Raw genomic sequence first — 27,383 nt, forward strand, 5'->3', positions numbered from 1 at the left:
ACGTGAATTATTTTCTCCAATCCATGTTTCTCCCTGCTTTCACTTGGAACTAGGAAATCAAATTCATTTCCTAGAAATCTTGTAATCCCTAAATGACAAATCTTACAGAACTGGCTTGGCGACAAATTTCTTGCCAGTGAAAAGTAAAAACAACTCTTGTATGAACACGCTCCTTGTGGGTAGGAAGAGTCTTAAGTAGAGTTTGTTAGGCTTATTGTGTTGGCTGTTAATCTGCAGGCCAGCCATGTTTGTTTATCACTTGTCTTCTGGGTTGGATTTTCAATAAAACAGCCACAGATGTTGGATCTTCCTAACAGCACATAAATGCAAAACAGTGGTATTCAGATGCAGTGCTTGCTTATCTAGTATAATTACCATACTCAAAAAATACTACATTACCAAGTCATCGATTGAAAATGTTTTAAAAAAGTATCATGACAGTGGCATGTGTGAAATATTAAATGTAAAAGTACTCAGTGAAGGAAATATACAAAAAACAAACAAGCACATTAATACATAAAAAAATAAAGTGTCAAATGCTGACAGCTGGAGTCATGCACGCGTTCTGGCATGAAAAATGCTGATATGATGACAACATTTCCAATTAATATTTTGCCATTCATTTAAGGAATTAATACCCGAATCTTTTTTAACATATGCTATTAGTTTATTAAAAACAAAGAAGCAAATGTGAGAACATCTTTGGAGAAAATAATCTTAAATGATAACTCTTATTCACCTTTACAATATTTCATCGGGTATTCAGTCACCATTTCTGATGTTACCACTAAATAAACAGTGCAATGCAAAAGTCTTGCAAAAATTGATCCAACCCTCATTTATTTATATCTTGCTAGGAAAATGGAAAACAGATGTTGCAATCTACTGAAATGTGCAAACATCCATGGAAATACAGAATTTAAGGCAAAAACAAATTTTGTACAATACTAACGAGTTGAAAGTCAATATTTGTTGTGACCGTCTTTATTCTCCAACACAGCCTGAACTCCTTCAGGCAGCTTTCTTATAATTTCTTTAATTAGTCTTCAGGAATAGTTTTTCAGGCTTCCTGAAGGACATTCAAAGCTCATTTTTGGATGTTTGCTGCCTTTTCTTCCATTATAGGTCAAGATGATGCCTCAATAAGGTTGAGGTCTGGGCTTTGGGGAGACAAGTCCATGACTGATAGTGCTCCACTGTTTGTGTTTGGCATTATTTTCATGTCATTTTCATTACCAATTAGACACTTTCCAGATGGTATTGCCTGATGGGTCAGCATCTGATGCTACTTTTCTGTGTTCATAATTCAATCAGTTTTAACAAGATCTCCAACACCAGTGGCTGAAAAGCAGCTCCAAACCATGACTGAGCCTCTACCGTGTTTCACAGATGGCTGTAGACACTCACTGCTGCACCTCTGTCATGACCTTTGTACATATTGATGACAGTTTGAACCATCACTTTTTGATTTTCAACTCAGTTCTTGTGTAGTTTGGCATACCTCAGTGTTTTCTCCCTGTTTGCCTTCCTTAAAAATGGCACCTTTACAGCCACCTTTCCCTTCCACTGAGACCATTTGTGATGAGGCTTCAGTGAACAGTAGATGGATCAACTGAAGGATCAGATGCTTCTCTCAGCTCCTGTGTCAGGTCTTTGCTGGATTTTTTTACACTATTTCTTAAGGACGTTACTTTGCAATACTACTACTATAGATACAGGCCTGCTAATTCTTTTGTTCTCTACTCGTCTAATTTCCTGATATTTTCCTAATATTTTAAGGGCATGATATGCCAAGTTCAGCAAATAGCTCTCTTGAAACCACTTTGTTGGTACAAAAGTATTATTTTATGCCTGTCAAACCGTCTTATCTTCAGCATTTTCTATAGATTTGACCATTATTTAGTCTAATCTAATCTATGACTGAATGATTCATAGGTTAGTGTTAAGTGGTTTAAAAAACAGGATTGGACTGAAAAGTGACCAAGATTTGAAAGACCTTCATAAAGCCTGGAGAACTATTGCTCAAGACCACTTTAACTATGTACAGGAAAGTCTGGCTCCTTAGAAGCAAGATAAAAAGAGATAAAGGGGAGCTCGAGACTTTTGCACAGCACTACATTTAGTAAATCTCTAGCTTAGAAGAAAGATTTTTCTAAAAATTTAAAGACTTTTGTGTCATGGTGGAAATATACATTTCAAATAATGTGTTTAGGTCAAGGTCAAGGTCAAATTTATTTATATAGCACATTTTAAACAGCCGATGCTGCACAAAGTGCTTAACAATATAAAAATGGTATTAAAAAGCAACAATGTAATACAATAATAACAATAAAAAACAATAAAAGGACAGTAAAAGAATTAAAACAATAACTAAACTAATTCAAATAAGACCAAAATGCTTGGGTCATAGTGTGTTAAAAGCCAGGGCATAGAAATGTGTCTTTAGTAAAGATTTAAATTGCTCAAGTGTTTGTGCAGATCTAATATTTAAGGGGAGACTATTCCAAAGTCTGGGACCTGCCACAGAGAAGGATCTATCACCACGGGATTTGAGGTTAGTCCGTGGGATGGACAACATTAGTTTTGAGCTAGACCTCGTGGTTTTTCCTGGAGCATAGGCAGAGAGGAGCTCAGACAGGTAAGGAGGGGCTCGGGCATTAAGTGACTTAAAAACAAAAAGTAGAAGTTTAAATTGGATCCTGTAGGAGACAGGAAGCCAGTGTAAAGAAGCTAAAACTGGGGTTATATGCTCTCTCCGTTTGGTACCAGTTAGCAGGCAAGCAGCAGCATTTTGAACCATCTGAAGACGATGGATGGTGGCCTGATCTAGACCATAATACAATGAATTGCAGTAGTCCAATCTGCAAGTAAGAAAAAGGTGAATAACACGCTCAAAGACGTTAGCCGGAAGGTATGGCTTTACCTTGGCTAGCTGTCTTAACTGAAAAAAACAGGACTGAACTACTGCACTCACCTGCTTATTCAATTTAAAAGAACCATCAATGTAGACACCGAGGTTTTTTACATGTGTTTTACAATACGAGGAAAGGGTGCCCAGAGTGCTGTCGATATGATTAAAGTTGCCAAAAATGACAACCTCAGTTTTATTTTCATTTAGCTTTAAAAAATTTAATGACAACCACTGTTTGACATCATCAAGGCAGCGTAATAAGAGCTGCGGATGGTCTGACCCTGCTTTTAAAGGTAGATAAATCTGCAAATCATCAGCAAAACAATGAAATGAAATGCTGTACCGCGAGAAGATGGAGCCCAATGGCAACAAATAGAGTGCGAACAGGGCAGGACCCAAAATAGAGCCTTGAGGTACACTTTATGCACATTATCTATGCACAGCTTGACGTTTGTAGTTATTTCTATCTCATAACAGTTCTGTATATTATTCCGTACTTCGACTTTTTGCAAATGAAAACAGACAGCATACTGATGACTTAATAAAATGCACAGTGTTAAATTAATTACCCAACAGAATATAAAGAAATATATATTAGTTTCTCATTAGCAAACAACAGGAAAATGCTGCTCACACTTTAATTACATAAGTGATGATGTAATGTGTAATACATAGTAAGGCACTTTAAATGCATTTTTAGCACTGGATCTTTGATATTTTACATCTGTTTTGTCACAATATGTTTTATTTATGCAATAAATACATAAACTAGTATTTTTTATGTTGTATCAGCAAAACTTTGCCTAATTAAGGACCCAAATACTTCCTTCACCACAGGTTCTATCCAGATGTTTTTAAACTGATAAACTGTAGACATGGACAGAAACAGAAAAACCACAATACATATAAGGTGGGACAACAAGTAAGAACTGGTTTACTGGGTTGTGTCTGATATGTGCACGTGAGCATTTCTGTGTGCATGCTTGCGCCCCACAGTATTTGACAAGGAGTCTCATCTTAGGGAGGAGGAAGAAGGGACAAGAAAATAAGTAAGCTGGTACTATTACTGCCATCTTTGTCATCTCCATCATAATTACAAATGACCTTGTCACGTCAGTCGGGGGAGGAAGTACGTCAGCCACCAGCAGAAACGGTTAACCATGCCTGGTGAACAATAGCTCTTGAGTTTTCTTTATCTCTTAAGATAATCACCATTGGTGTGTTTCCTGTTCTTTTACTGACATATTTTACATGTATGTAGACACGCAACTGCTAGATGACCGACAAAAGATATTCTGTTTTTGTGGCTCAGGTGGTTGTTTGATCCCTGGCTCCTTCAGCCTTCGTGTTGTTTTATCCTTGAACAAGATACTGAAATCTAATGAATCTTGAAGGTTTAAAAGTGCTTAGGCAAAGAAAAAAAAACACGTTTTTGTTAAGGAGTGAATGAGCCTTGTAGTAAGAAAGCACTTTAAACGCTTAAATTGAGTAGAAAAGCACTGTGTAAGAGTCCATTTTCTTTATTTTTTTACATCAAAGCAGCGGACCCATGGATTCACAATAATTTGGGTTTCCTAATTGGACAGATTGATAATCAATTGTTATGGGAAGAGCCTGACCTAGTGGGTTTGATCCATTTCAAACCTCTGAAGAGGTTTGTAAAATGTTTTTGCCATTATGAAAGTAAGAAATGTCCATTTTTAAATAGTTTTTGAAGAAAACAAATAGAATTTAAGGAGGAATCTTGTCATGGAGTCCACCATACTGAAGGCAATTTCATCCTTGCGCTTCTCTGCATCTGTACACAAACTATATGTGTATTTGTTTGTGTTTTTGCAAGAGAGAGAGACTGTAAGAGAACGAGGGAGAGAAAACCTTACTGTTTGATTGTTAGCTCAGAGCTAAACAGATGCGTAAATAGAGATAGGAGAACCTAGTCACATCAGATTACAGCAAACAGCAAAAATCAAACTGTCTCTCACACTCTCACTCTCCAGCACACAAACACACATATGCAGTCACAGACAGTAGTCATACCCTGGAAAACAAACAGACATCAGCAAAGCAATGTGCCTCGATTGTGCATCCAGCCTTTATTTGTCACAAGCGGAGAACGTGTTCCTATACTGTAACTATCCAGTGAACACATTCAGAAAGCGTGGGTCTTTGTGTGCTACAGAAGCATGCCGACGCGCATTGAGGAATAAATACAGTGATGATGCATACCATCACATGCCTCATAAACCCTAATGTTACCACTTGAACATCTCCGTAGACCCCAGGCAAAACGGAGAGCCCACCACAGGGACAGGGGGAAAGAGCGAGAGAGAGAGGAGCGCACGAGCGAGCTGTGATGATGAATTGATTGATGAATGCAAATGAAGATGAATGCATGTGGCAAATACAGATAACAAGAGGAATATGAAGAGCACAGCAGCTGGTTCACCCCCCCCCCCCCCCCCCCCCCCCCCAGCAGAAAATAGGAATAGCTGATATGTATCTAGCCTATTAATACCATGACAGCGACAGTGAACGCACCACTAAACCAGATATGGCTCTCTTATCGCAAATCCTATGGCCTAGGAACAGCGGCCACCAGTCTTTCTATACCATCTGGAGCCTAATCACTGGGATGGGACAAACAGATCAGCTTCATCGCCTAACATCCTAACCTTTATTGCCATATGGAACGTGCCCTTAAACTGACTACACATCAGTGTGCATGTAGATTAACGAGCAGTGGTTTATGTTCGTAATTGTTTGTCCCCAGCGCAGCATCGCTCCATCACAAAACATACCGAGTGGAAACAACGTGGTGGGCACTGGTGTGCGTGGAGGTGGACTGCGCATGCTTGTGTTTGTGGACTTAGCTTTATGATATCAGCAGATGTCTCACAGAAGTATCTGTCAGTATTTGCAGATTAATCAGTTAGTAATCACGATAAGTGAGAAGATAATAAATAAAAGTAACTTAGTTGCCATCCAGGTAATGTGGATGAACATGTGTGTCTCTTTTCCTAATTTTACGTGTAGAAAATCAGCTTCTTCACCACCAAAATAAAAATCTAGTTTTTCTTTTATTTCACCAGCAGCGAAATTAGTTTTGTGTTTATTTCCCAAATTTTTATCTCTGAGTTTTCTGTCTCGGTGTCAAGAGGTAATGTTTTTCCTAATGAAGTTTAGTCTGTGTGAAAACATTTTGCAGCTCCTAATGACGACACAGATTCTGGAAATAGATTCTGTCTCAACATTTTTTTTCGCTCTGTTTTTTAAAATGTTGTGATTAACAAAAAATAGATTTTTCTGTTTGGAATATTTTTGGATTTTTTTTTTTGTAACTTACATCTTGAGATAATAAAAAAACACTTTACCAACAAAATCTTTTTTCATGCACATTTGTGATGATGACTGTGTGATGCAGTATCTTTAAGACTGATTGCTCAAAGTCTGATAAAGGACTTTGAGCCTCTAGACATTTGTCTGAGTCTGCATCTGCACAACTGCAGTTTGTGTGCACACAGATAATTTTCAAATTGATGATGGCTCAGTTGGAAGCGAGGAGTGCCTTCATTTACTAAGCTGCAATACTCGAATACATCAATACAAAGAGACTCTGTCTCTCTTTCTGTGGTTTCTTTTACATGCATGTCTACTTTTTTCCCCACAATCTCAAAGTCTGCTGGAAAGGTTAAACTCCTATCACAGCACCATTTCCAGAGCGATCTGAGACTAACTATTGATTAATGCTGATTTGACATTACACACAGATGAGGACAACACCACCTTCTACATTTAACAAATTAATTTTTGGGAGAGAGAGGACTGTAAATAAAAGAGGGAGTAATTTAGTTTATTATTTACCCCACTGTTTCATTTGCATTTCTCTTTGCAAACGGTTGTGAAAAGTTACTTTAATATAAATGTGTAATTTCAGCTCTCAGGCCTAACTCAGCTGCAGCGTTATGATCCTACTGCATGCGTCTTGATCCTCCGCAAGCCGCTCACACATGGTCACTGACATGCTACTGTAGTAAAGATTTCTCATTCACATGCACGCTTGCGCACGCGCGCACACACATTTAAACACACACTCCATGCAATGCAAAGACGCACCAGGCAGGATGACACTCACATGTGGATCCACAAACGCTGGTGTGGCGCCTCCGTTTTGCTTGGAGAAGCAGAAAGAGGCGATAGGAGGCAGGAGGGAGGGGAAAAAAAAGGCAGGACGGCGAGGGAGGGATGCAGGGAGGCAGCCGGTGATGGATGGATGGAGGGAGGGAGAGAGGGAGGGAGGGGAAATGCGGAGGGACGCAAGGGAGGTGGCGATGGTGGTGGTGGGGCAATGAGAGGGCTGAGTGGTTCTAGTAAATATTTATATTGCATTATGATACGCGCGACAGTGAAAGAGGGAGACGGGGAAGGCAGAGAAAGGGGGGAGATATAGAGCGTCCATCCCTTTATTAATTTTATTCCGGACCGCTAAGTTTAGCATTCAACACGTGTCGCCAGTGATGGAGAGAGGGAGGGAGGGGGGGAGAAATCGAGAGAGAAAGGGGGGAGAGAGAGAGGTTGACGGTTGCTAGGTGACGGGGCGCATATACTGAATTTTAACAAAAGATCGGGGAAAGAGGGAGAGCTGGAGAGGGAGAGAGAGAGAGGAGAGGAGAGAGGGAGGGAGAGGAAAAGAGAGAGATCGGAGAAATTGAATACATGTAGAACATATATATATTTAGATATATATTTTCACAGCGCGCGTGTCTGTGTGTGTGTGAGTGTGTGTGTGAGTGTGTGAGTGTGTGTGTGTGGCGGCGGCGGCGGCGGCGAGAGGGGGACACCCGCAAAACGGATACCTCAAAAAGGAAGGATGTGAAAAAGGATGGAGGGACCCAGGAAAAGAGGGGGGACAGGCTGCTGAAAAACAGTAAGTACATTTATTTTAATGATATTTGCAATGCGGAGGCATCTTTTCTTTTTCTTTTTTCCCCCGCTGCTTCACTCCTCGCACACAGACTCTGTGCTGCTGCTTAGATTAATTGCGGCTCGGGCAGTGAGAGGGTGCTACGCGTCATTGAGACGGGGATAGCGGGCTCGGGTGTCGGCATCTGTGCGGACGCCGGTGATGGAGAGATGGATGGATGGATGGAGATGTGGAAACGGCCGGCGCACCGGGGCTTTGACCCCTCTGTCATTGCTGCGCCTGAGAACTCACAAGCACCTTAACGCATATGTTCCTTACAGCAGATGGGATAGATAGTCTAATGACACACACAGACACACACGCAGGCACACACACACAGTTTACCGGTAGTTCAATTAATCATATGGACTAAACCTTTAGGCTATGATTTTGTCTGCCAGGAAATTTCTGTGCATTATTAATAAAGACAGAGTTTGGGTTCCGTTTAAGTCTTCAAACACCGGCGCTGGCTGCAGTTTCCCCCTCACTTTGCTGCGGATGTATTAATTGAGGCGATCATATCTGTTGATGCTCATTTTGTCGGGCTGCGTGGTCAGTGTCAGTGCGTGCTTGTGTTTGTGTGTGAGTGAGCGCGTCTGCTCGCTCGTCTTGCACAGCTATAGCGCTAAGCCCGCAAGATTGCCGATCAGTTTTGCCTCTTGATCTATTTATATCCCGATATGCTGAATATTTGGGCGTATGGCAGCGCGCAGTTATCCCTCTGTTGCCACCGAGGAATCTTCCCCCAACAGGCTGACTTGCCTCAAACATTCTCAGACAGCTGGAACAGGCGGTTTTTTCCTCTCTCTCTGCTTTTTTTTCTTTCTTTGCCCAGCTGCGTAAAGGAGTATGTGAGAGATTTCACTCTGTATGTACATTTTCTGCACCTCTTTGGGTGCCCAAATAACTTTTGTTTTTGCCTTATGGTACTTTAATAGAGTGAATAACAGGCACAACCAACACCATCATCATCATCATCATCGGTCATTTTCTAGAAAAAAAAATAGGCCTTGGACCAAAGAGACCACCAATGGAGAAGCTCATGCTGTTGACCTGTAAAACGGAGAGGCACAGTGTTGCTTCTATTACAGATTTGCTGCAGTGTTTGAGAGTGGCAATGCATTGTGAGGCCAACATTTATCCAGATGGAAATTGGAATTAATGTGTTTGTTTTCCCCCGTTTCTGTGGGGTGTTTGGTCTCCCCCCCGCCCCCCTCACCCCTTCACTCTCTCAGCTGAATTCTGTAGCTGATATCCATTTCAATCAGCTCTTTCACCCACAGGTGACGTGCTCGGTACAGTTTATCACTTTGCCTCACAAACCCTGTGAAATCTATGCACAGGCGTACTGCAGCAGTGTGCTGCCTGCACTGCTGCCCGTAAACTGTTGCCTTCAGTGTCAGTAGAGCCCCCCTTCTCTGACGATCTGTCGTACAGTTGCCCAGAGAGAGCTGTACTGTACCAGCTGTGAGTAGGGGCAGGCAGGAGGGGAGGGGACGAGGATGAGAGAGACAGCAGGTGTGGAGGGGCAGAGAGAGGAAGACAAGGATGAGAGGTGTGAGGACAAGGGGGAGGGGGGGTGGAGGAGGGATTTGAGCGGGACTACTGGGCGAGAGATTGGGAAGGCAGGAAAACGAGGTGGAGAGTAAGAGAAGGAGTTGGTTGGAACTGAATCTGGGGGGGTGGGGGGGGGGTAGTTGGAAAAGCACATGAGAAGAGATGAGGAGAAGCAATAGAGTCAACATTTGTGTGCTTGTTTTCTTCAGCCCCTGCTCTTCATCAATTTCATCTCATTGATTCTTCGACTCTGGCACAGAAAAGCTTAGCTCAGTCCCTGCTTCGCTTGTCTCTGCACCCCCCAGTCCCCCGTTCCCTATCGCCTTCATCCTTTCCATCAAAACTCTCACCTCTGCAACCTGTAACTTCCGCTGCAAGGTTTCCTGTTCTCCCCCCCTCCTTCCTTCTGGCCGCCCTTATATCATTTGCTCAACGCAACGTTAGTGGATGGTTTCCTGAATTCTGCCGCCCACCCAAACCCCTCTCCCAGCGTCTGCACACGTGGCGCCCAGTGTTCTTTTTAATACCACTAATTAAGGTAAAGCTCGTTAGCATAGAACATCAATTAGTCTTTAACGAGATCAGAGGCCGCTGTTTTGGAGCGATTACTGTACTCTCCTCTCTCAGTCTTCTCCTCTGGACACTTCTTTGGGTTGTATTGATAAACGTGTTGCATATTCACTTTGGCCTGCAGCAGTGCAGCTCAGAATTTAATACATGTGGTTGGGAGTGTGCTGTGAGATGCCCTTTTTTTGATGAATTAACTGACTGTCTTGTGCTATTTTCATTTGAAAACCCTTCTTTGGCTTACTCACAGCAATAAATAAATCAAACTCATTAAGGACAAATCTGTATTTTCCTATGATAACACCTCTGACTGGTGCTCATTAAACAAATCCATATAATTTCAGGAAAGAATGCCCTGCATTGAAATCAGCAGGGAACACAATTTATCAAACTGACTCTTCTCTACAGTTTAAATTGATCTAAAGTGTAAAATTGGATACTACAGTCGTCAAGCTTTTAATGCCTCAAATCACTTAAAACATTTTTTTATTAATGATGCAGGTGTTTAGAAATTAAATGATGTTCTGTTATGGCTTAAAAAAGAAACTGCCACTCAACACAAGACTTACAACTAAAAGTCAATTTAATAAATCTGAATCTTTTCAGGAAGTGCCATTGTGAAATTTTGCACAGTTGAGATAATAAATTAACTGCCTGCACAAAAAATAATAAGACATCTTAAAATTTCTATCATTTTAGACCTTTTAAAGCAAAAACATATTTTAAAAAAATCCAAACGTTTCTCGCTCCAGCTTGTCCGGTGTCTTTTTTTCCTTCATTGAAATTCTGGGTATTTAAAGACAGTAACACACGTCACACTGGACAGGGAAGTTTATAAATTGTTAATGAAGGAGTCAGGCTTCATTAATGAAGCTACAAATAGGTACATTTAGTAGAGGATGTTTATTTATGGCTTTATTTCTAGCAAAATTTTTAAATTTCCAGTTAAAATCAGGAAAAAAAAGGAGTATAGTAGTGATTCTAATATATTCAAATTGAAAATGTGTCTGCTAGTCAGATTTTACAAAACAACCTTTTTGGTAAAATCAGTGCAGGTACCTCAAATTTCTGCTGATTAGCTCTTACAGCTGCCAAGCTATCAGTGACAACTCAACCAACCTACTAGTAATTAGCTATACAAGTAACATTATGATGCACTTGATTGTGACAAGTGCGAGGAAAAACACAAAAATCATCTGGTTGCACTGGTTCACCATGTTTTAGAGAGCGACGTCTCCCAGAATAAGGTATTTGGATAAACTTGTAAATGAATTAGTAGCTGTTGATGGAAGTGGTGCAAATATAGCTTTCAATATGATTTAAAATAACTGGAAAATCCAATACAGTAGTACAGTATCAAATCCTTTATGCTGATAGAGCTACACAATTGTGTCATTTTAGTAGAGTGACTTCAGAGGTGCATTCAAATACCTGGACTATATCACCTGTATAGTCACCTAACAAACAGATGGGAAGTAGAATCAAATGGACAGGTGGACAGGCTGGCTGACAGACACACTGATAAACAAAATCACACAGACACACACAAAACTGAGGGACAATTTAGCGTGCACTCCTTGCACAGTGCTGTCTAACAGGTGTGTGCACACACTCAAGCAGGCATGCACACACACACAAACCTGAGCCAGAGCCCCACGGCTTGTTTTGGGAATACAAGTCTGGAGGCAGAAAGCAGGCACGCAGCTTCACATGGCTGCATGCAATACACAGGCACACAAACTCTCAAAAAGTACATTCAGGGAGAGACCCATGGGTATGCAGTCAGACACACACGCACACACACACCAAAGCATACCCCAGAAATACACACAAAAGGAATACTGGCACTCAAACAGACACAAACACACAGTTTTGGATCAGAGAGGACCTTGGCCACAAGATGCGCACATTTATACACTGTATATATACACTTGTGTGCACACTGCATTGAGACACATGCGCACACACTGACAGACACAAAGAGGAAAGGCAGGACGAAGAAAAGTAATGAAAGAAGATAAAGAGATGCGCAGGAATGTTTTGCGGAGCGCAGCGTTTTGCAGCAATGTGGTGCGGTCCTTCATGATGATGGATGGGGCAGGAAATGACAGCATAAGTGGTTATTAAAAGAGGAAATGGGGCCTTTATAAAAAACTACGTTAGGCTGTGTCTGCAGTCCATGTCTAGAGTCATCCCGAGCTATTGTGTCATGCCTTCGGATCTGTGAGTCTTCCCCGAGCTGCATGCGGAGCGAGCTTTGTTAAAACTCAATGTCATTCTCCTTTCAAAGAACTCGGGAGCTGGCATTTATAGTAGACTTTGTACAGTGTGCGATTTACAAGGTGCAGGTCCCAGGTGCGAAGTCAAACTTGTTTTATTGTCTTATCACTTCATATAAAAATAGCTTTGCACTATTTTTATGTTAAGTTTGAATGTGAAATTCCTCCATAAACAGGTGCCAACCATACAGCTGCTGCAAATGCAAATATGTGTGTTTGCACCTGAGTGGAATTTGCACAGTGTGTTATCTACAGTACAACAAGGAGGGGAAGACAAGGAAGGAAGAGGGAATGTCAGCGCAGAGATGGAGAAAAGGCTCTGATGAAGATAGTTTGATGTTGCTGTGCTGTTTTAATGTGCCTCATCTCTGCATAAATAGCTCCAGCTTCTAAAACTGGCCTTGTGATTTGAGACAGTTCTACAGACTCTCTCCTGCTTTTTTTTGAGTGAAATGTACAACGTGCACCGATGCTGTTAGCCTAACTCAGGATTACAATTAATTTGTTTTCATTTCTGGTTGCGATTTTTCATTATTCCTCCCGAATATTTTCTCACATCGAAGTCCTCTTTAGTTTATCTCTAAAGGTAATTAGGACCGAATGCCTTCTTTTCAATTATGTAATTGCAATTTGAATCTGATGTGTCAGATTGTTGTTGTTCCCTTGTTCGGACTCATCAGGGCGATTGTTATGTGATCTGTCCCGTGGTGAACTGTGGCATATACTCTATAAAAGACTGCAGCTTTGGGAAAAGAGAGACACTTGTTCACACATTTTGCACGGAGCAGTATAGGAGACGGAAAGGAAATCAATTCTTGGCACTACATGCTCCATGTCATCTATACCCAAATATTAAGTCAGCTGTTTGCAGCTCCTATCATGAACTGTCCGGGGCAATGTCACTTTGTGAAGACTAGTTTATGTGAGTATGTGTGTGGATCAGTGTTCACTGTTATGCTGTCGTTAGCTTTTAATTTGACTCAGTATTATCACTGACTCGACAAAGATGAATCATCAGTCATATGTTAGTCATGCCATAATGGCGGAAAAAGTGGGTAATGCGATTTTTATTAGAACTTTTCCACTCAGACCAGATGAATCACATTAAGACTAGTTTTTCTTTTTCTTGTGATAAAACACACTTTCATGTGAATGCTGTTTTAACACCTAGAGGGTGTTGAAGACACTCCCCAGTGGCAGTGGCCTCCTCCAGAAGGATAAAGTGTTCTGCCACAACACTAAGGGTCAGAGTTACTAAATTGGGCAACATAGCGCAATCCCCAAATAGCACTGATAGATGTGGTTAGCTTTACAGGTTATTCACAAATGTTGTCCTGTTTTCTAAACAGAGGTGCAATCAATTAATTTCAATACCAACCGCCAAAAATAAGCTTTAACTATTGGTGCAATTAGGGTCATCCGCACAAACCTGAGTTTCCACCTTTTATACACAATCTTGTCACTGCGCTCTCTTTATAATACAGAGAGTGCTTCTTTTTGTATATCTGGCACTCAGAGTGGTCAGGATTGTTGTGAGGAACATGTTGAAGAGCCCAAGGCACTAACCTGAACTCCAAACTCTCCAAATATCCAATCTGATCAGGCATCAGTGGGATGTGCCATTTCTGTGTCCCATCTTTCAGTTGTGTTTTGCTGGCTCGATAAAAACCTGCATGATATTGGCTGAAACATTATTGTTGTGGGTTAATGGTGTTATTTATTTACATGTAAATTAGGCCCTGTCACACAGGTCTTGAGAGTCACACAGATCACTAGGAAAAAATGTATATTCCCTGACTGTTTGGTGAATAATTGCTGAAAGCTGATGGCAGTCACTGTGAAATCGATTGCTGAAGCCAAACGCCCAGTCGCTAGGTGAAACTGGTCAGAAAGAAGAATATGGTGCACCACAGAAAACATCACTGCGATCGCTTTGCTCACTTGCAGGTTGCTTGTACGTTGCAAAGTCTGAGCTGACTTCCAAGCTACTCATCGAGTGCTTGTGTAAAGTGAGACGTAAACTGCAAATGAAGACTATTTGCTTTCTAAGTCAACGTTGTGCCTTTTGAAACATGTTGGTTGCAGCAATAAGGGATGACTTTCACTTTTGCAAGCTTTACCTGCACAGTGAGTGATTGCAGACAAGTTGCACTGTGCACATGATGGGCTGCTGTGGCAGAGACCAAAGCGACCACAGGGAGGTTTTTTCCTTCTTGGGGTTTTTTCTCCTCTAATAGCAAAAGCACAGCTGTCAGAAATTTTTGATATCTCATGACACGAACCGTTTTCTCACTGCTTATAATTGCATTCTGTAAACGATAATATGAAATCTGCTGAAAGAGCTGTGGCCATCTCAGCCTACTGAGCACATCTCTGATGAGATACCACAGTTTCATATGTCAGGACTTTAAAAAAAAATGGAGAAGACAGACATTTCATATTTGTTACTGTGAAGCAAACATCATAGCATTAGTGAACTCCGAGGGTGAAGAGAACACAGCGGGGCTCTGACATCCCCTTCACTAACCTCTCACCACCTCTTATTATTGAAAATCATCCTGAGTCCTGATTTAGACTTCTGCGGTAGGTAGGCAGGTAACTTTTGCAGTTAGTGAGGTTTGGTTAATTGGTGATTCTAAATTGGTCATAGGTTTGAATGCAGGTGTGAATGGATGTGTATCTCTCTGAGTTGCGACAGACCGGTGATCTGTCCAGGGTGTACCCTGCCTCTCGCCCAGTGGCAGCTAGGATAGGCTCCAGGCCCCCTGTGACCATGATAAGGATAAGCGGAAGAGAAGGGATAGATGGATAGATTCCGGTGTTGGGTTCAGAGGGGTTTGCGGTTACGCCGTAGGTTGCGGCATAGATTTCCCACTGAAGCTATAAATCAGACCCTGAAAATGTTTGCTGGTCTCGATCTTTATATTCTTCTCCCCTTGCTGGTTAGGGTTGCTCTGTCTGCGTCGGAGTACATTTCCTGATCCACCAATGTTTAGACGATAGGCTGACAGAAGTGTTGCTAACACCTTTGGTTATGAGCGCGGGTGGAGCCAGATGTGCTGTGAATGCAACTCAGACCTGCATCCAATATTGTTACGCGGCTTCAAATTCAAGCAGAAGGAATCCAGCTTGATTCAGCAACATTTGGCACCTTCCTTGGAATGAGACGAGCTTAATATTTCTCCCACTTTAAATTTTCCTGAACATTTGGATGCCTGTGTAAGTGTCACAGACGAGCTATACACAATCACCCGTACGTGCAAACCTTGAGCACGCTCGCCTGCTTGTGCAACTGTGTGCGTTGGCACTTGCCTGTGTGTGACCTTGTACAAAAACACAATAGTTATCAGTGAAGGTTTCCCACACCGGTTTAATCTGTTTATCCCCAGAATAAGATTGTGAATCATTACTATGCAGAGCCAGGTGCTTTTTTCTGCTGTGAGTCTTGAGCAGCTTCCTAGTTTGTAGTTGTTAAAGAATGTTTCACCTTACAGGTCCTGAAGGGCTGCTGTGTCGGCTGCTTTTCATCTTGCTCTTTTAATTAGTGACTGATTTAGATCTGGCTAGGTGATCCCAGTGTCTGGCCAATCAATGAGGGAATTAATGGAAGCAAAGCAACAGTGTGGCTTTGCGACTACTGGTTCGAGTTAGAGTGGGAAAATAATCTGTTTAGCTTCAATCCTTAAAAACGTGGTATTTGTTCAATGCTTTAATGCGATGCCGCTAAATGGCGAATATTCCGAGGCTTATTTCGACTGCCTCATCACGTATGCTGTGACTCCTTCATCCATTTTGTTCCTAATTTCAGTCTCAGTGCTTGTTAAAAACATCAATCAGTCAAGCATTTCATTCATGAATGTACAGTATGTTATGTAAATGCTCAGTATGAATGCATTTTTATTATTAGATGCATTGATAGTGCTCTAATATTGAAGCTATTTTCCCTAGACCGAAAGCCCTCGGAGTTTCTGGATGCAGGTTGTGCAGTGAGAATTTATTCCTTTTTAAAACAAACGTAATAAGATAATCCCCCAGGCTGTGCGTTGTAAGCACATCTTAAGAGATTTGAGGGGGGGAAGGAACTACAGAAAACAATTTATATGTACATTAGAAGGAGTAAATTATATGATATCATAGTCAACCTGGGAAAAGAAGGGAGGGCCAGGGACCAGCACTGCAGTCCTTTGCTGCCTTTTGTGTTGGGAAAATGAAATACCTTTGCTCCTTTTACCAGCATTAGCACTGGACATATAAGCTATGTAGTCTCCCTACAAAACCATTTTTCATTCATTCTAGTAAAGCTAGTATAGGCTATTTAGGCTTATTGAAATAATGCTTTGTAAGGTACGAATTCCAGCTGCAAGCTCCCCAGACGCTGGCCTTTCCACATGAAAGTTTATGACCTCGCTGGTATTTATGTCTGAAAACTCATGAGAGTAGTAGATCATTTGTTGCCGATGTTTACTGAATGGATGTGTTGGTTGTGAGTTTGAGGGAGGGAGAAGATAAAATAGAGAATAGAGAATATTTCTGTTCATCATTCATACACAAATTGATTTTGTTTATGCAGACTGTGCAGCTCAAAGCACTCTGTGTGTGAGCTTGAAATGCCCCGAGGATTAAATGAATGACGGGGTTGAAAGATAACACACACACACAAGATAGTTGTGTTTTCATCACTTCTTAGGACATAGCACTGACTTATTTGCTGTACATGTACCCTTAACCTAAACCTAAGTACTACTTGGACAAAACATAATTCTTAAACTAAGGATTTATGTTAGGAGGACATGCTTTTTATCCCGAAAAGTGAGGCAGGATCTTCAAAATATGACCATGTAAACAGATTTATGTGCCTGTAGCTTGACTTATAAAACACACACACACACACACACACACACACACACACACACACACACACACACACACACACACACACACACACACTCAAGCACACACACAAAACCAAAGAGAGAGAGGGGGAAAGCAAGAGAGTGTGGATAATTTAAGATGCCTAGGCTTTATTACAGAGAAAAATTAAAGGCCATGAATTTTATCAGCTGATTTTTCCTCTCGGGTTACGTGAGTTCATTTTTTTCTGAGCATTACAGCAATTACCCAGCATGTGCAGGTTCATAATAAGCAAAATCAAAAGGCATTCTCCACTTAGGTAATTATACACTCTGTCCTGAATGCTGCGAGTTAGAAAGATGAGATGTGGATAATGTCAAATATTTCAATAATGATCATCCGTAATGGATGTGATTTTCCCGTCACTGCTTTGTGTGTCTGGTGTGCCAGAAACCACAGAGGGTAAGACTAAGACATTTTCCTTTTTGTTAAAAAACGAGGTCAGCGAATTGTTAGTGCAACACTGAGGCAGGGTCCAAGGTCAGCTTCATCTCATTTCCATCAATCCATAGAGGGATGAGAAACAAGGAGTGTCCTCCCATTCAAGTAATGAAAGTTATCCCCTCAATGTACAGAAGTGGAGCCCAATTAATTGACACTGTCTCTTGGCAGGAGAGTTTAATCCGAAAGGTAAAAAAAAAAGAAAAAAAGCCTGAATTAAAGGCAAGATCCTCTGAACCTCGGAGTGAGGTGCATTTTGTACGACCACATGGAAGCTTGAAATGTCAGAATAAAATGCCGTCTTGCTGTGAAGAAACATCAAAGTGAGATGTCAAGGTGACTGTTTCATTTTGTTCTTCCAAAGGGTTACGAAATATGAAAAGGACATGTGGAGACTACCTGCCAGAAACAAATGTTTGGCATGAAGAGCCAAGGGGAGATTTTGCTTTCCCATCTCACATAGTACTGCAGCTTATATGAAATAATATCATATACAGTATATAAATTTGCATTTTGTGGGAAGACAAAGTAAAGCGGCGGCCTTGAGACTTAATATCGAAGAGTTTTTTTTTATTTGATAAAGAGGCAAACTCGATTTATTTCGCATCTTCTATATCACCTAACCTTAAATTTAAACAATCCATATGCAAAGCTGTCTCATAACAGAAGCAACATATTGTGATTTGTCTTTCGTCTTTGAGGACCTGCTGAGCTGATAGATGCCTGTGTGATTTTTTTTCCTTGAATGGCTTATGATAGTCACAGCTCTGCAAGTCCAAGCAGGGCAGCTGTGGCTGCAGCAAGCTTTACTACTGCTGTTTACAGCCATGCAGTAGAAACACACAGAGCACTGTACGCCCTACTGCTGCACGCTGAGCTTCTTGTCGATCACTCTGCACACTATGCACAATGGGAACAAGAGCCGCTCGCCTGCCTGGTGGCTCTTCTACTCGACAGGGATCAAAGAGAAAGAGAGCGATAGGGACAGGGAGAGAAATGGGAGAGAGGAAGTAAGTGAGGGAGGGAGGGGAGGAAGCAGAGAGTGAAAGAAGCGCAGGACAAAGATGTGCGTGAAGGGAAAGAATGGGGAGCGATAGAGGAAAACAGAGGGAAAGGAGAGAGGGCAGGAGAGTCGGTTACAGTGGCATGCTGCAGAGTGAGGTGGTAGAGAGACTGAATGAATGAATGAATGAATGAATGAGTGGATGAATGAACGAGTAAAACACCAAAAAATCCAAAGTGACTTAGTGAGACAGACTGAGTGAGGGAATGTGTGTGTGTGTGTGTTAAGTGAGGGTGCATGAGTGAGTGGATGAACAAGTGCAGCAGGACAGAGAGGGAGGGGGGAAGGGAAAAAGAGAGAGAGAGAGGGTGCGATATTGGGAAGGGGGGAAAGAGAGGGAGAGAGGATCTGTTCCGTCAGAGAGGACACACTCCAGTGGCTGTGATTGAAGTATGGGCCAATTAACACGAGGAGCATTGAGCTCCAGCTGCACTCTTCTCTTCATTCCTCCGCTCCCACACACTGCCATATTATCCCCCACAACACACACACACACATTGATACACTCACATATATGCACACTATGGACACCACACTGTGCTGGCACTTTATCTTATCTTTTAGTACAGTATAGCTATGTACCAAAGAAAATTATCGAGGCTACACATGGCCGTTTTCTCAAGCACACTGTCGGGCTTAAATGTGGACAAATGAAAAAAAAGGAGATGAATTGAGTCTTCATCTTCATGAATGTGTGTTTCTTAACCTAGGCACTTAGAGCGAGAAGCTGCAATCTCTTCTAATAGAGTATAGCACAGTATTTATTAGATTGCATATATTTCAGATATGTTTTTTTGTGTGTGTTGGCTGTGGAAAATGGCCTAAGCTGATTCAGTGCAGCTCGTGCCACAGGCAGCTGAGAGCAGGTCCATTACTCTGCGTGACAGCAAGGAATGAAGCAGCAGAGCCTCATTGTGGGCTAAACACAACGCTGAACACCGCACTTCCGCAACTCCACACTGCACAAACTCCAGACTACTCAAACTCCCATCCCCGCTCACGTTTCCCAGCAGATCCGATGCAGCGCGCGGTCTGGCACGCTGCCTCCATTGGAGTTCAGTGTGAAAGGGGCTCAGAGAAGTGTGGATGCCAGCAACTGACATCTACCCAAGAGCTCCCCACCTCTCTCAGGACGTGCTCTTCTACAGTCACCGCAGGCGCTCGAGCATACAGAAGGGGGAGTAGGTGATCTTAAACATTGTGATTGTTTCCCTACCATCGCACTGACACCAAGAATCAATTTCATTTTTGTGTTCAGAGGCTATACAAGTTTTTTGGTCCCTTTAGCTTTGGCAGGAGTAATATAGGCTTCGCTGTTCTCCTTTATAGAAGGATGTACTGTACCTTCAAAGCTGATTTGCCTTCAGCTGCACAAAGCTGCAAACCTATTTTGATATTTCACAGACCAGGGAGAGAGTTTTCGCATAAGCTGCACATACACTCGCCATTAATTCCTATAAGTAATGATTTGAAATGGCAGCGAGCGCATTATGCAGAGTAAATCAAATGTTTAAGCAGAAATATGATAAGATGTGTTTTGATTGTGAAGTACTGGCTGGCAATTTTGGAAGAGAAAGACGAGACTGGCTTGCCTGTGTGAATGTTTTCTCTCTCATCTTCTTGATTAGCTGTCTCTGTCGGCCTAAGAATATGCTCTGCTCTTAAGTACCCGGTAAATATTCCTGAAGGTGTTTTTAGTTTGCTTCTAAGAGTCACTGGCATGTACGCTGGCTTTCTATGGTGCTGTAAATGCCACTTTCTTTGTTTAAAAAGACAAACTAAACAGCCTCAGCAGAAAAAAAATTATAATAATTAAACTGTAGCTACAGTAAGCGGCTTATTACAAGATTGATTGACAAACGGAGAGATCAACACTACACAGTGCACATAGTTTTAATGGAGGCGCTGATGTAATGATTTAGAGAGCTTATAATGATTGAGGGGCCATGATGAATTTAAAGTTGTGGTTAGGTAAAAAAATAAAAAATAAAAAAAATCAAAGGAAGCACTTTTCCATAAATTCAGATTTTCCGTTACATATTTATTGCATCTGCAGATGACAGACAAGGTCCAGGCAGTTCACCTAATAATGCACACGTGTTTAAGAAATGACTCTACAATAATAGATAACTTGCCTTTAATGACTTTCAGTAAGAAACAGAAATCTATACACCTTTTGATTAAGTGATCCCACGTAAAGCAATCCCTGGATTGTGGGCAGCCTCTTGCCAAGTACATTTGGAGTATCCAGCGCTCGTCTGGAGGAAGCTCCAGGGGACTGAAGAGGATGGTTTTTAAAGTTGGGGGGGGGGGGGGGGGGGGGGGGGGGGGGCATACTAAAATGGAAGAGAATAAAAAGCATTTTAACTAAGGATTAATTTACGTTAGAAAATCAAATGGAACTGTAATCTCTCACTCGTTCTCTCCCACTCCTTTTCATTCCTCGCGTGTGTGTTAAATGTAAGCCTGCTTTTTTTATTCAGTCTGCAAAATTTCACAGATTGGAGGAAAATAATGAACTTATAGTAAGATATATTTAAATGAGGATTTATTTATAATTAACTTTATTGAAGCACGCCCCAGTGAGATGTTGCACTTTTGATAACGGGCAGAGTGCGCTGTAAGAAATGTGGATGCTGAATGTAGTAATGCGCTGTTCGCGCTTCCAGCGAGGCTCACCGAAGGTGGAATAGCACACGCTGGTTGTGCAGTGCAACGTAAACACCTCGTGAGACTGAAATACGGTGACAGCCCTAACAGTTAATGGCTGTGAGCTCGGCACCGTAGAATACATCTTCTCCAAATGAAATGATGTACTGTATTCCTGCAGTTCTATCTCTGGCTTTCTCATTTTCTACCTTTCTGCCCGTCTCCGTATGTCCTTTCCTACTGCAGCTTCCTTACCTCAAAAAACACAGAAACCAAACCAAAAAAAGAGGAAAAAAACCCAACAAAGCCCTGTTTTCCTACCTCTCCTCTTCATTATTAGCTTCTCCTTTTCCCTTTCTTCTACTAACAAGTTTGTCTCCCCCTATCTCTCCACATCTCCATCTCTTTTTCTTACCCTTTTCTATCAGCCTCCCTTATTCACCCTCTCATCCCACTCTCGCTCTCTCTCATTCTTCCTTTTTCTCTCTACTTCCCCACCCCACACACCCTGTCACTCAAAACAGAAGGTTTGGCAGTACATTTGCCTAGGCCAGACACGTATACACATCCCAGTGATCAATATTTCTTTTCCTGCTACTCTCCCCTGTCATATTTTACACCACCTCCAACCTCCCCACCCACCTTCGCCCTCCCCTCTCCCCCGCCACCGTGTGGCCTGCTCCTCCACACAGTCTCTCGCTCAGTACATCCTAAGTCATATGCTCCGAATATTTACAGTACTTTTCATTCCTATTCATTGCACAGCTCTCTCTTGTGGCTGCTCCCTATCTTTCATTCCTCCGGTCCTTCTTTTTCTTCACTGCTGTCTTTTTTTATCCAAAAGACTGATCAGGGTCAAAGAATCGGCAGACTGTGACAAAGAGAGGCGAGTCGGATGAAGACAGAGCGAACAACATAGAGGGGAGGATAGGCCAAACAGAGGCACAGAGAGGGAGAGTTACTGTAGAGAGAATATTATGTCAGAAGGCCCCTGCTAATCAATGCAACTGTGCCTGGTACCTGAAGCCATGAAAAACTGGGAGAAGAGACGGGAATGTGAAAACGGCAGAGCACAAGAGAGTGGGCTGAAAGTGAGGAGGACGTGGGGAAAGGGAGGGAGGAGGGAGGGAGGGAGGGCAGCTGGCACCAGGAGCAAATTGAAAATGATTTGCTGTGTTTTTTCTCTTTTTTTTAGTGAGAGTGTGCGTGTGTGCACATATTAACCCTGCTATCTCCCAGGTAGTCATTATCTTTCTGTGTGGCTGTTTGCGTGGATGTGAGCGCGTACAGCCATGCATACTGCATTAACCCTCATATCTCTCTATCATTAAGGTGCTCTACAGGCGCAGTGCTGCTATGAATTTATCTCAGGAATGTTTGTGTGGCTTCAAACGCTTGCATGCTTGTGTATGCGCGTGGACGCGGTTGCGCGTGAGGGCGAGTGTGTTTACAGTTATCTTAATTGTTGTTATCATTCATGCAGCACAATAACCACCTCCGCCCCAATCTTTGTCTCTGTCTGCTATTAACTCTCTCTCCCTCTCACCCACCTTTTCTCTAACGGCCAGTTTCTATTTTTCCTCTTATTGTTCCTCCTCAGCCTGCAGCCTAAATAGCACCCATTTCATCTTCTCTCTGTCTTCCTTTCTTCTCCGTCCTTCATTGTTTTGTTTTGTTTTTTTTCTTATCCTGCATCTTTCGTCCAGTATTTTCTTCAACCAAAACTAACTTTCATTACCTCATGATTGGATTCAGAATTTGTTTCCCAGTCGACTGTATGAAGTCTCTGATCACTTTCTCTCTCTTTTTCTCCCCCGTTCTTTCTTCTACAACTCTTACTTAGTGTGTCCTTCTTACCCTCTTCTTTTCTTCAGTTTTTCTTTATTCTCTAATTTGATTTGATGTCCTCTGTATTGGACATGATAGAAAAGTCTAACTTAATGTCTTTGCTCTTGCTTTTTTCCTTCTTCTTCACCTCCCTTTTTTTCTTCTCCTTGCTGTCTCTCTTTCTTTCAGGCACCCTCTCTTAGTGCGATATATATCTGCCTCCCCCCCTCGGCAGGTTGCCATGGTCGCCATACCTACTCTCTCTCTCCTATTGGTCCTGGCAGAGTGGGCAGGTCTGGTGGACGCCTCCCCCCACCTCCTGCTCCGGCCGAGTCCGCGGGAGCGTGATGCAGGGGCCATGATGAACTTCAACATCGCCGTGATCCACGCCGGTGCGACAGTGCAGGCGGAGGCAGCGGTGGCGGGGCCTGGGGGAAGGGTGCTCTATCCCGGCTTTGGCCGGGTCTACGGCTCCCTGGGGGAGAGCGTGGTCACCCAGTGGGGCTCTGCTAACGTCATCTGGCTACAGGTTAGACACTGTCTCCTCTATCTAGTGCTTGTTCAGCTTTACTTGAAGGAGGAGAATAACAATGACGATCCATTATTCATAATCACTCATTATTTTAGCTGAATAGGCAGCACATTGCTGCTGTGTGTATAGGCCCTGCTGAATGAGCAGGGAGCTCTGCTCCTTGACCACAACTTGTATGAGGAGCCAGACATGCCATGAATACTACAGACACCTTCTTTGTGACTAAGGCAAAGTCAAGACACACTGACCCACTCTCTTTTTCTCTCTGTCTGTCTTCGTTCCTCCCTTCATCTCGCAGGTGAATGACAGTAGTCCTAAGACAGTACTGTCCCAGCTGTGTGAGCTGCTGGCGGCACGGCCCCTGCAGGGTCTGGTTTATGAAGAGGAGAGGCCCCCTCGCACAGCTTGGGGACCTTTGGCCCCCATGCTGGAGTTTGTCTCTGCACAAACAGGACTGCCCATAGTGGCTGTAGGAGGGGGAGCGGGGCTGGGGAGGATGCCACAGGTAGGAGGAGGGAGGTTGTAATTGGGGTAGGTGAGGAGGTGTTTGCGACTTGAGTGTGTGTGAGATAAAGTTAGGAGAGAATTAAAAAAAAAAAAAAAATATGTATGTATACAAGAGGCCAGTGTCCCAGATTGTGTAGCTGCAATTGAGAGAAAAAGCAGGTAAAACAATCTTAGTATGATGTGTCGCACACTGAAGCATCTCGGATTGACGGGATTTTTAATGGACTATAAAGGGAAAACTGCTATCCCCATAACAACAATGTCACAACTTTGCACATCCTGTTTGTGAAGAAAAGGTGCCAGGGAAGTGCCTGCGGGATGGAGGGCAAGCTGAAGGTCAGGGTCACTGATCTGCAGAAACTTTACAGTGTTTGATCTGTAAATGGCACCAACTGGGGCTATTGCTATGCCTGTGATGTTTTGGGGAGGGAAGCAGTGAGCAGACACGAGTGTGTATGTCAGTGAGTAAGGATGTGTGTGCAGACTGTACATTTTTTTTTTAATTACATGATTGTGTATGCATCAGAGAAAACTAGTGCCAAATTTCATCACCAAACAGGGGGGGGGGGAAGAAATAAAAAGCAGTGCATTTGTGCTTACAAATAACTGTTTTAACCATTTACTCTTGAGGAATTAAATTGTAGCACTTTGATGAACTTCCTTTGAAGCTGTACCCTCGCCTAATCCTCATTCCCTCCCACCTCCTGCACAGACTTTTTAGAAACACTCCCTTCTGGATGTCATAAGAGAATTCGTGCAACAATCCAAGCTGTTTTAGCCCTGCGGCGGAGCGATTGCTGCTGCTCTGTAACAACTACAAGCCCCGTGATGCCTCGATGTTGTGCATAAAGATGGAGCAGTCCAGGGCATTGTAGTTCTTTTTAGTGAAAATATTGTTTGTTAGTTACTCATGCTAGTGCAGCTACAGTTTAGACACAGAGGGGGAATTTTAAAGTGAGATTTTTAACCACATCTGCCACTATCTTCCCCAAATTAGGAATCAGGTTCCGTCTTTCTCCAGTTCAGCTCCTCTACCGCACTCCAATTAGAAGTCATCTTTGAGGTGTTGGAGGAGTACGACTGGACCGCCTTTTCCGTGGTGTCCACGCGCCACCACGGCTACCAGGATTTCCTGTCTGTGGTGGAGGGCCTAACGGACGGCTCGTTCATCGGATGGGAGAAGAAGAGCGTGGTGATCCTGAACGTGACCGACGACCCTGGGGGGGCACGCACACGCAGGCTGCTGAAGGAGAACGAGGCGCAGGTGAGACAGGGGGGAGGGAGGAGGGAGAGGGGGAGGAAAGGGGAGGAAGTGCTGCAACTATCATTGGGGGCCCCCCTTTCTGACAGGTGGCTTCCCAGCTTTTTCCTTCCTTCTTCATCTCTCCCTCTGTCCCTTCACGTCTCTCTCTCCCCTCTCTCCTCTATCCCTCTGTTCTTCTCTTCCCCTCCCATCTTGCCAAAGCATAAAGAGTTCATCGGTACAACGAAAAACCACGAGTCGGTCTGACTTTGCCGACTGGCTTTTGTGTGACATTGTATGTTCTGTGGTGATGCGGAGCGCTGAAGAAATCCAGCACTTATTGTACAGTTTTCACCCGTTTTCCTTTTAAGAAGCTTTAAGGTTAAAAAAGTGGACAAATGTCTTATGTCGTGTTCTTTTTTTTGGTGATTTCAGCCTGTCATACTCGTTACTGTATGAATAGAAACTGGATTGTAAAAAAAAAAAAAGATAACCAGGACTGTTTATTGTCTTAAAAAAACAATATTTAGCCGCACAGAATGAGTTTGTAATGAGCGATCAGTTAGTGCGCAGCTGCTTGTTGGAAGAAAATGACCGTAACCGATTTTCTTTTTTCCTTTTTCTAATTCATAATTCATCCATTAACAAGCTGATGCTACACAATTGCTTCCCATTATGTAACTCTCACTCTCTTTATTTTGGCTTAAACTTAAACTGGCTTTAACTTAAAATATCCAAATATTACAAGAAAATCAATCAATTCTAAAGCTTATGCTTCAAATTTTCTTTGACTTATTAATCTCGACCAGGATGATTTGTGGTTTTGCTTTGTACTTCTGACACGTTTCATTCCTTTGTACTGTATGCTTGCCCCTTCTTACCTTCTTTCATACATCCACTTTCATCACACTGTCTTTCACTCACATTTTTTTATACCACCAACCTCTCTTAAGCCCCCTTTTAACCCCCATGATCCTCCTGTTCAGATTTGTTACTAATGTCCGTGTTCTTATGCCTACCCCACCTCCCCTTCAAAGCTCCCTTTCTCCCTCTCTGCCTCCCCTCCTGTGCTTCTTTGCCTGGAGACAAGCTCAGTCTCCTCTGCCGCTTTGCTTTTCACCTCCATCTCTGTATGGCTACCACTCATTCAGTCGCACATCCCTCCTGCTGCACGTCTTCCTGGCCACAGACTCTGCTTACCGTTGGCTCGGTTTAGTCTGGGTCTCAATGTCATCGCTAATGTCCCAGAATGGCTACTGCAGCTCTGCGTGTGTGTGTGTGCGCGTGTGCATTTGTGTCTGTAAGTGTGTGCATGTGTATTGGATTCCTTAGGCTCCACTCAGCTGGTGTCACTGTTAATCTAACATACCGCCTGCGGCGAGTTGCCTATACGGAGAGCCTGCTTTTTAACCTTGCTTTTCATGACAGCTCCCTTGTTTTAGCTTTTCTCTATTGCGGCGGCTAATAAATGCTCGTGATTGGCTAGTGATGTGTGTGTTTGCATTGCATGCTCTCTTCTCTCTCTCTCTCTCTGTCTCTTTCTCTGCGCTACATTTATGATAATGTCTTCCACATTGTAGATGGCCCCGTGCAGGTCTGGGTCAATTTCAGCTCGGCTCTCTCGCTGTCTTTCATTTGTCCCATTCCTCTTCCAGCTTCTGCTTTGTCAGTGTTTCTTCTGCTCCTTCTGTCTTCATCTCGCTCTTTTTGTCTGTTTTGTGTTTCTCATCCTCATTTCCTATCTTTAGATATTGTGTGTCTTTTTTTAACAGCTGATTTCATCCTTCCTTCTCAATTAAGTCTCCCAATCTCTGTCTTCCACCCTCTGTCTCCCTCCTCCTCCTCCTCCTCCTCTGTCACTCTCATTCCCTGCCTAATTCACTGGAGGTTTATTGGCATACAGGCAGGATTGTTTTGCCAAGCCATTACAGTTCAA

At 42.7% G+C, this 27,383-nt stretch overlaps 2 protein-coding genes across 3 annotated transcripts in view; one reads left to right on the plus strand and one right to left on the minus strand.

Annotated features, from left to right (window-relative positions):
* pitpnc1b (phosphatidylinositol transfer protein cytoplasmic 1b) overlaps positions 1 to 7,443 on the minus strand; it is a 38,764-nt gene extending 31,321 nt beyond the window's left edge. Inside the window, exon 1 of one of the 2 annotated variants that reach the window (XM_084943317.1) lies at positions 7,044 to 7,443. The gene's annotated coding sequence lies outside the window, so the exon portion shown is untranslated. Of the gene's footprint in view, positions 1 to 7,024 lie in introns of both variants that reach the window. The other variant, XM_084943318.1, reaches the window with a different exon arrangement.
* A 308-nt stretch (positions 7,444 to 7,751) lies between these two features.
* grin2db (glutamate receptor, ionotropic, N-methyl D-aspartate 2D, b) overlaps positions 7,752 to 27,383 on the plus strand; it is a 56,696-nt gene continuing 37,064 nt past the window's right edge. The window contains exons 1-4 of the mRNA XM_084943311.1: positions 7,752 to 7,835; positions 23,355 to 23,694; positions 23,996 to 24,202; positions 25,202 to 25,468. Of these exons, the coding sequence (XP_084799437.1) occupies positions 23,407 to 23,694; positions 23,996 to 24,202; positions 25,202 to 25,468 (762 nt within the window). The 5' untranslated portion in view covers positions 7,752 to 7,835; positions 23,355 to 23,406. The remainder of the gene's footprint in view (positions 7,836 to 23,354; positions 23,695 to 23,995; positions 24,203 to 25,201; positions 25,469 to 27,383) is intronic.

This window comes from Perissodus microlepis, chromosome 11 (genome assembly GCF_051167445.1).
Source record: "Perissodus microlepis isolate ML-2025 ecotype Zambia chromosome 11, ASM5116744v1, whole genome shotgun sequence".
Taxonomy (NCBI): domain Eukaryota; kingdom Metazoa; phylum Chordata; class Actinopteri; order Cichliformes; family Cichlidae; genus Perissodus; species Perissodus microlepis.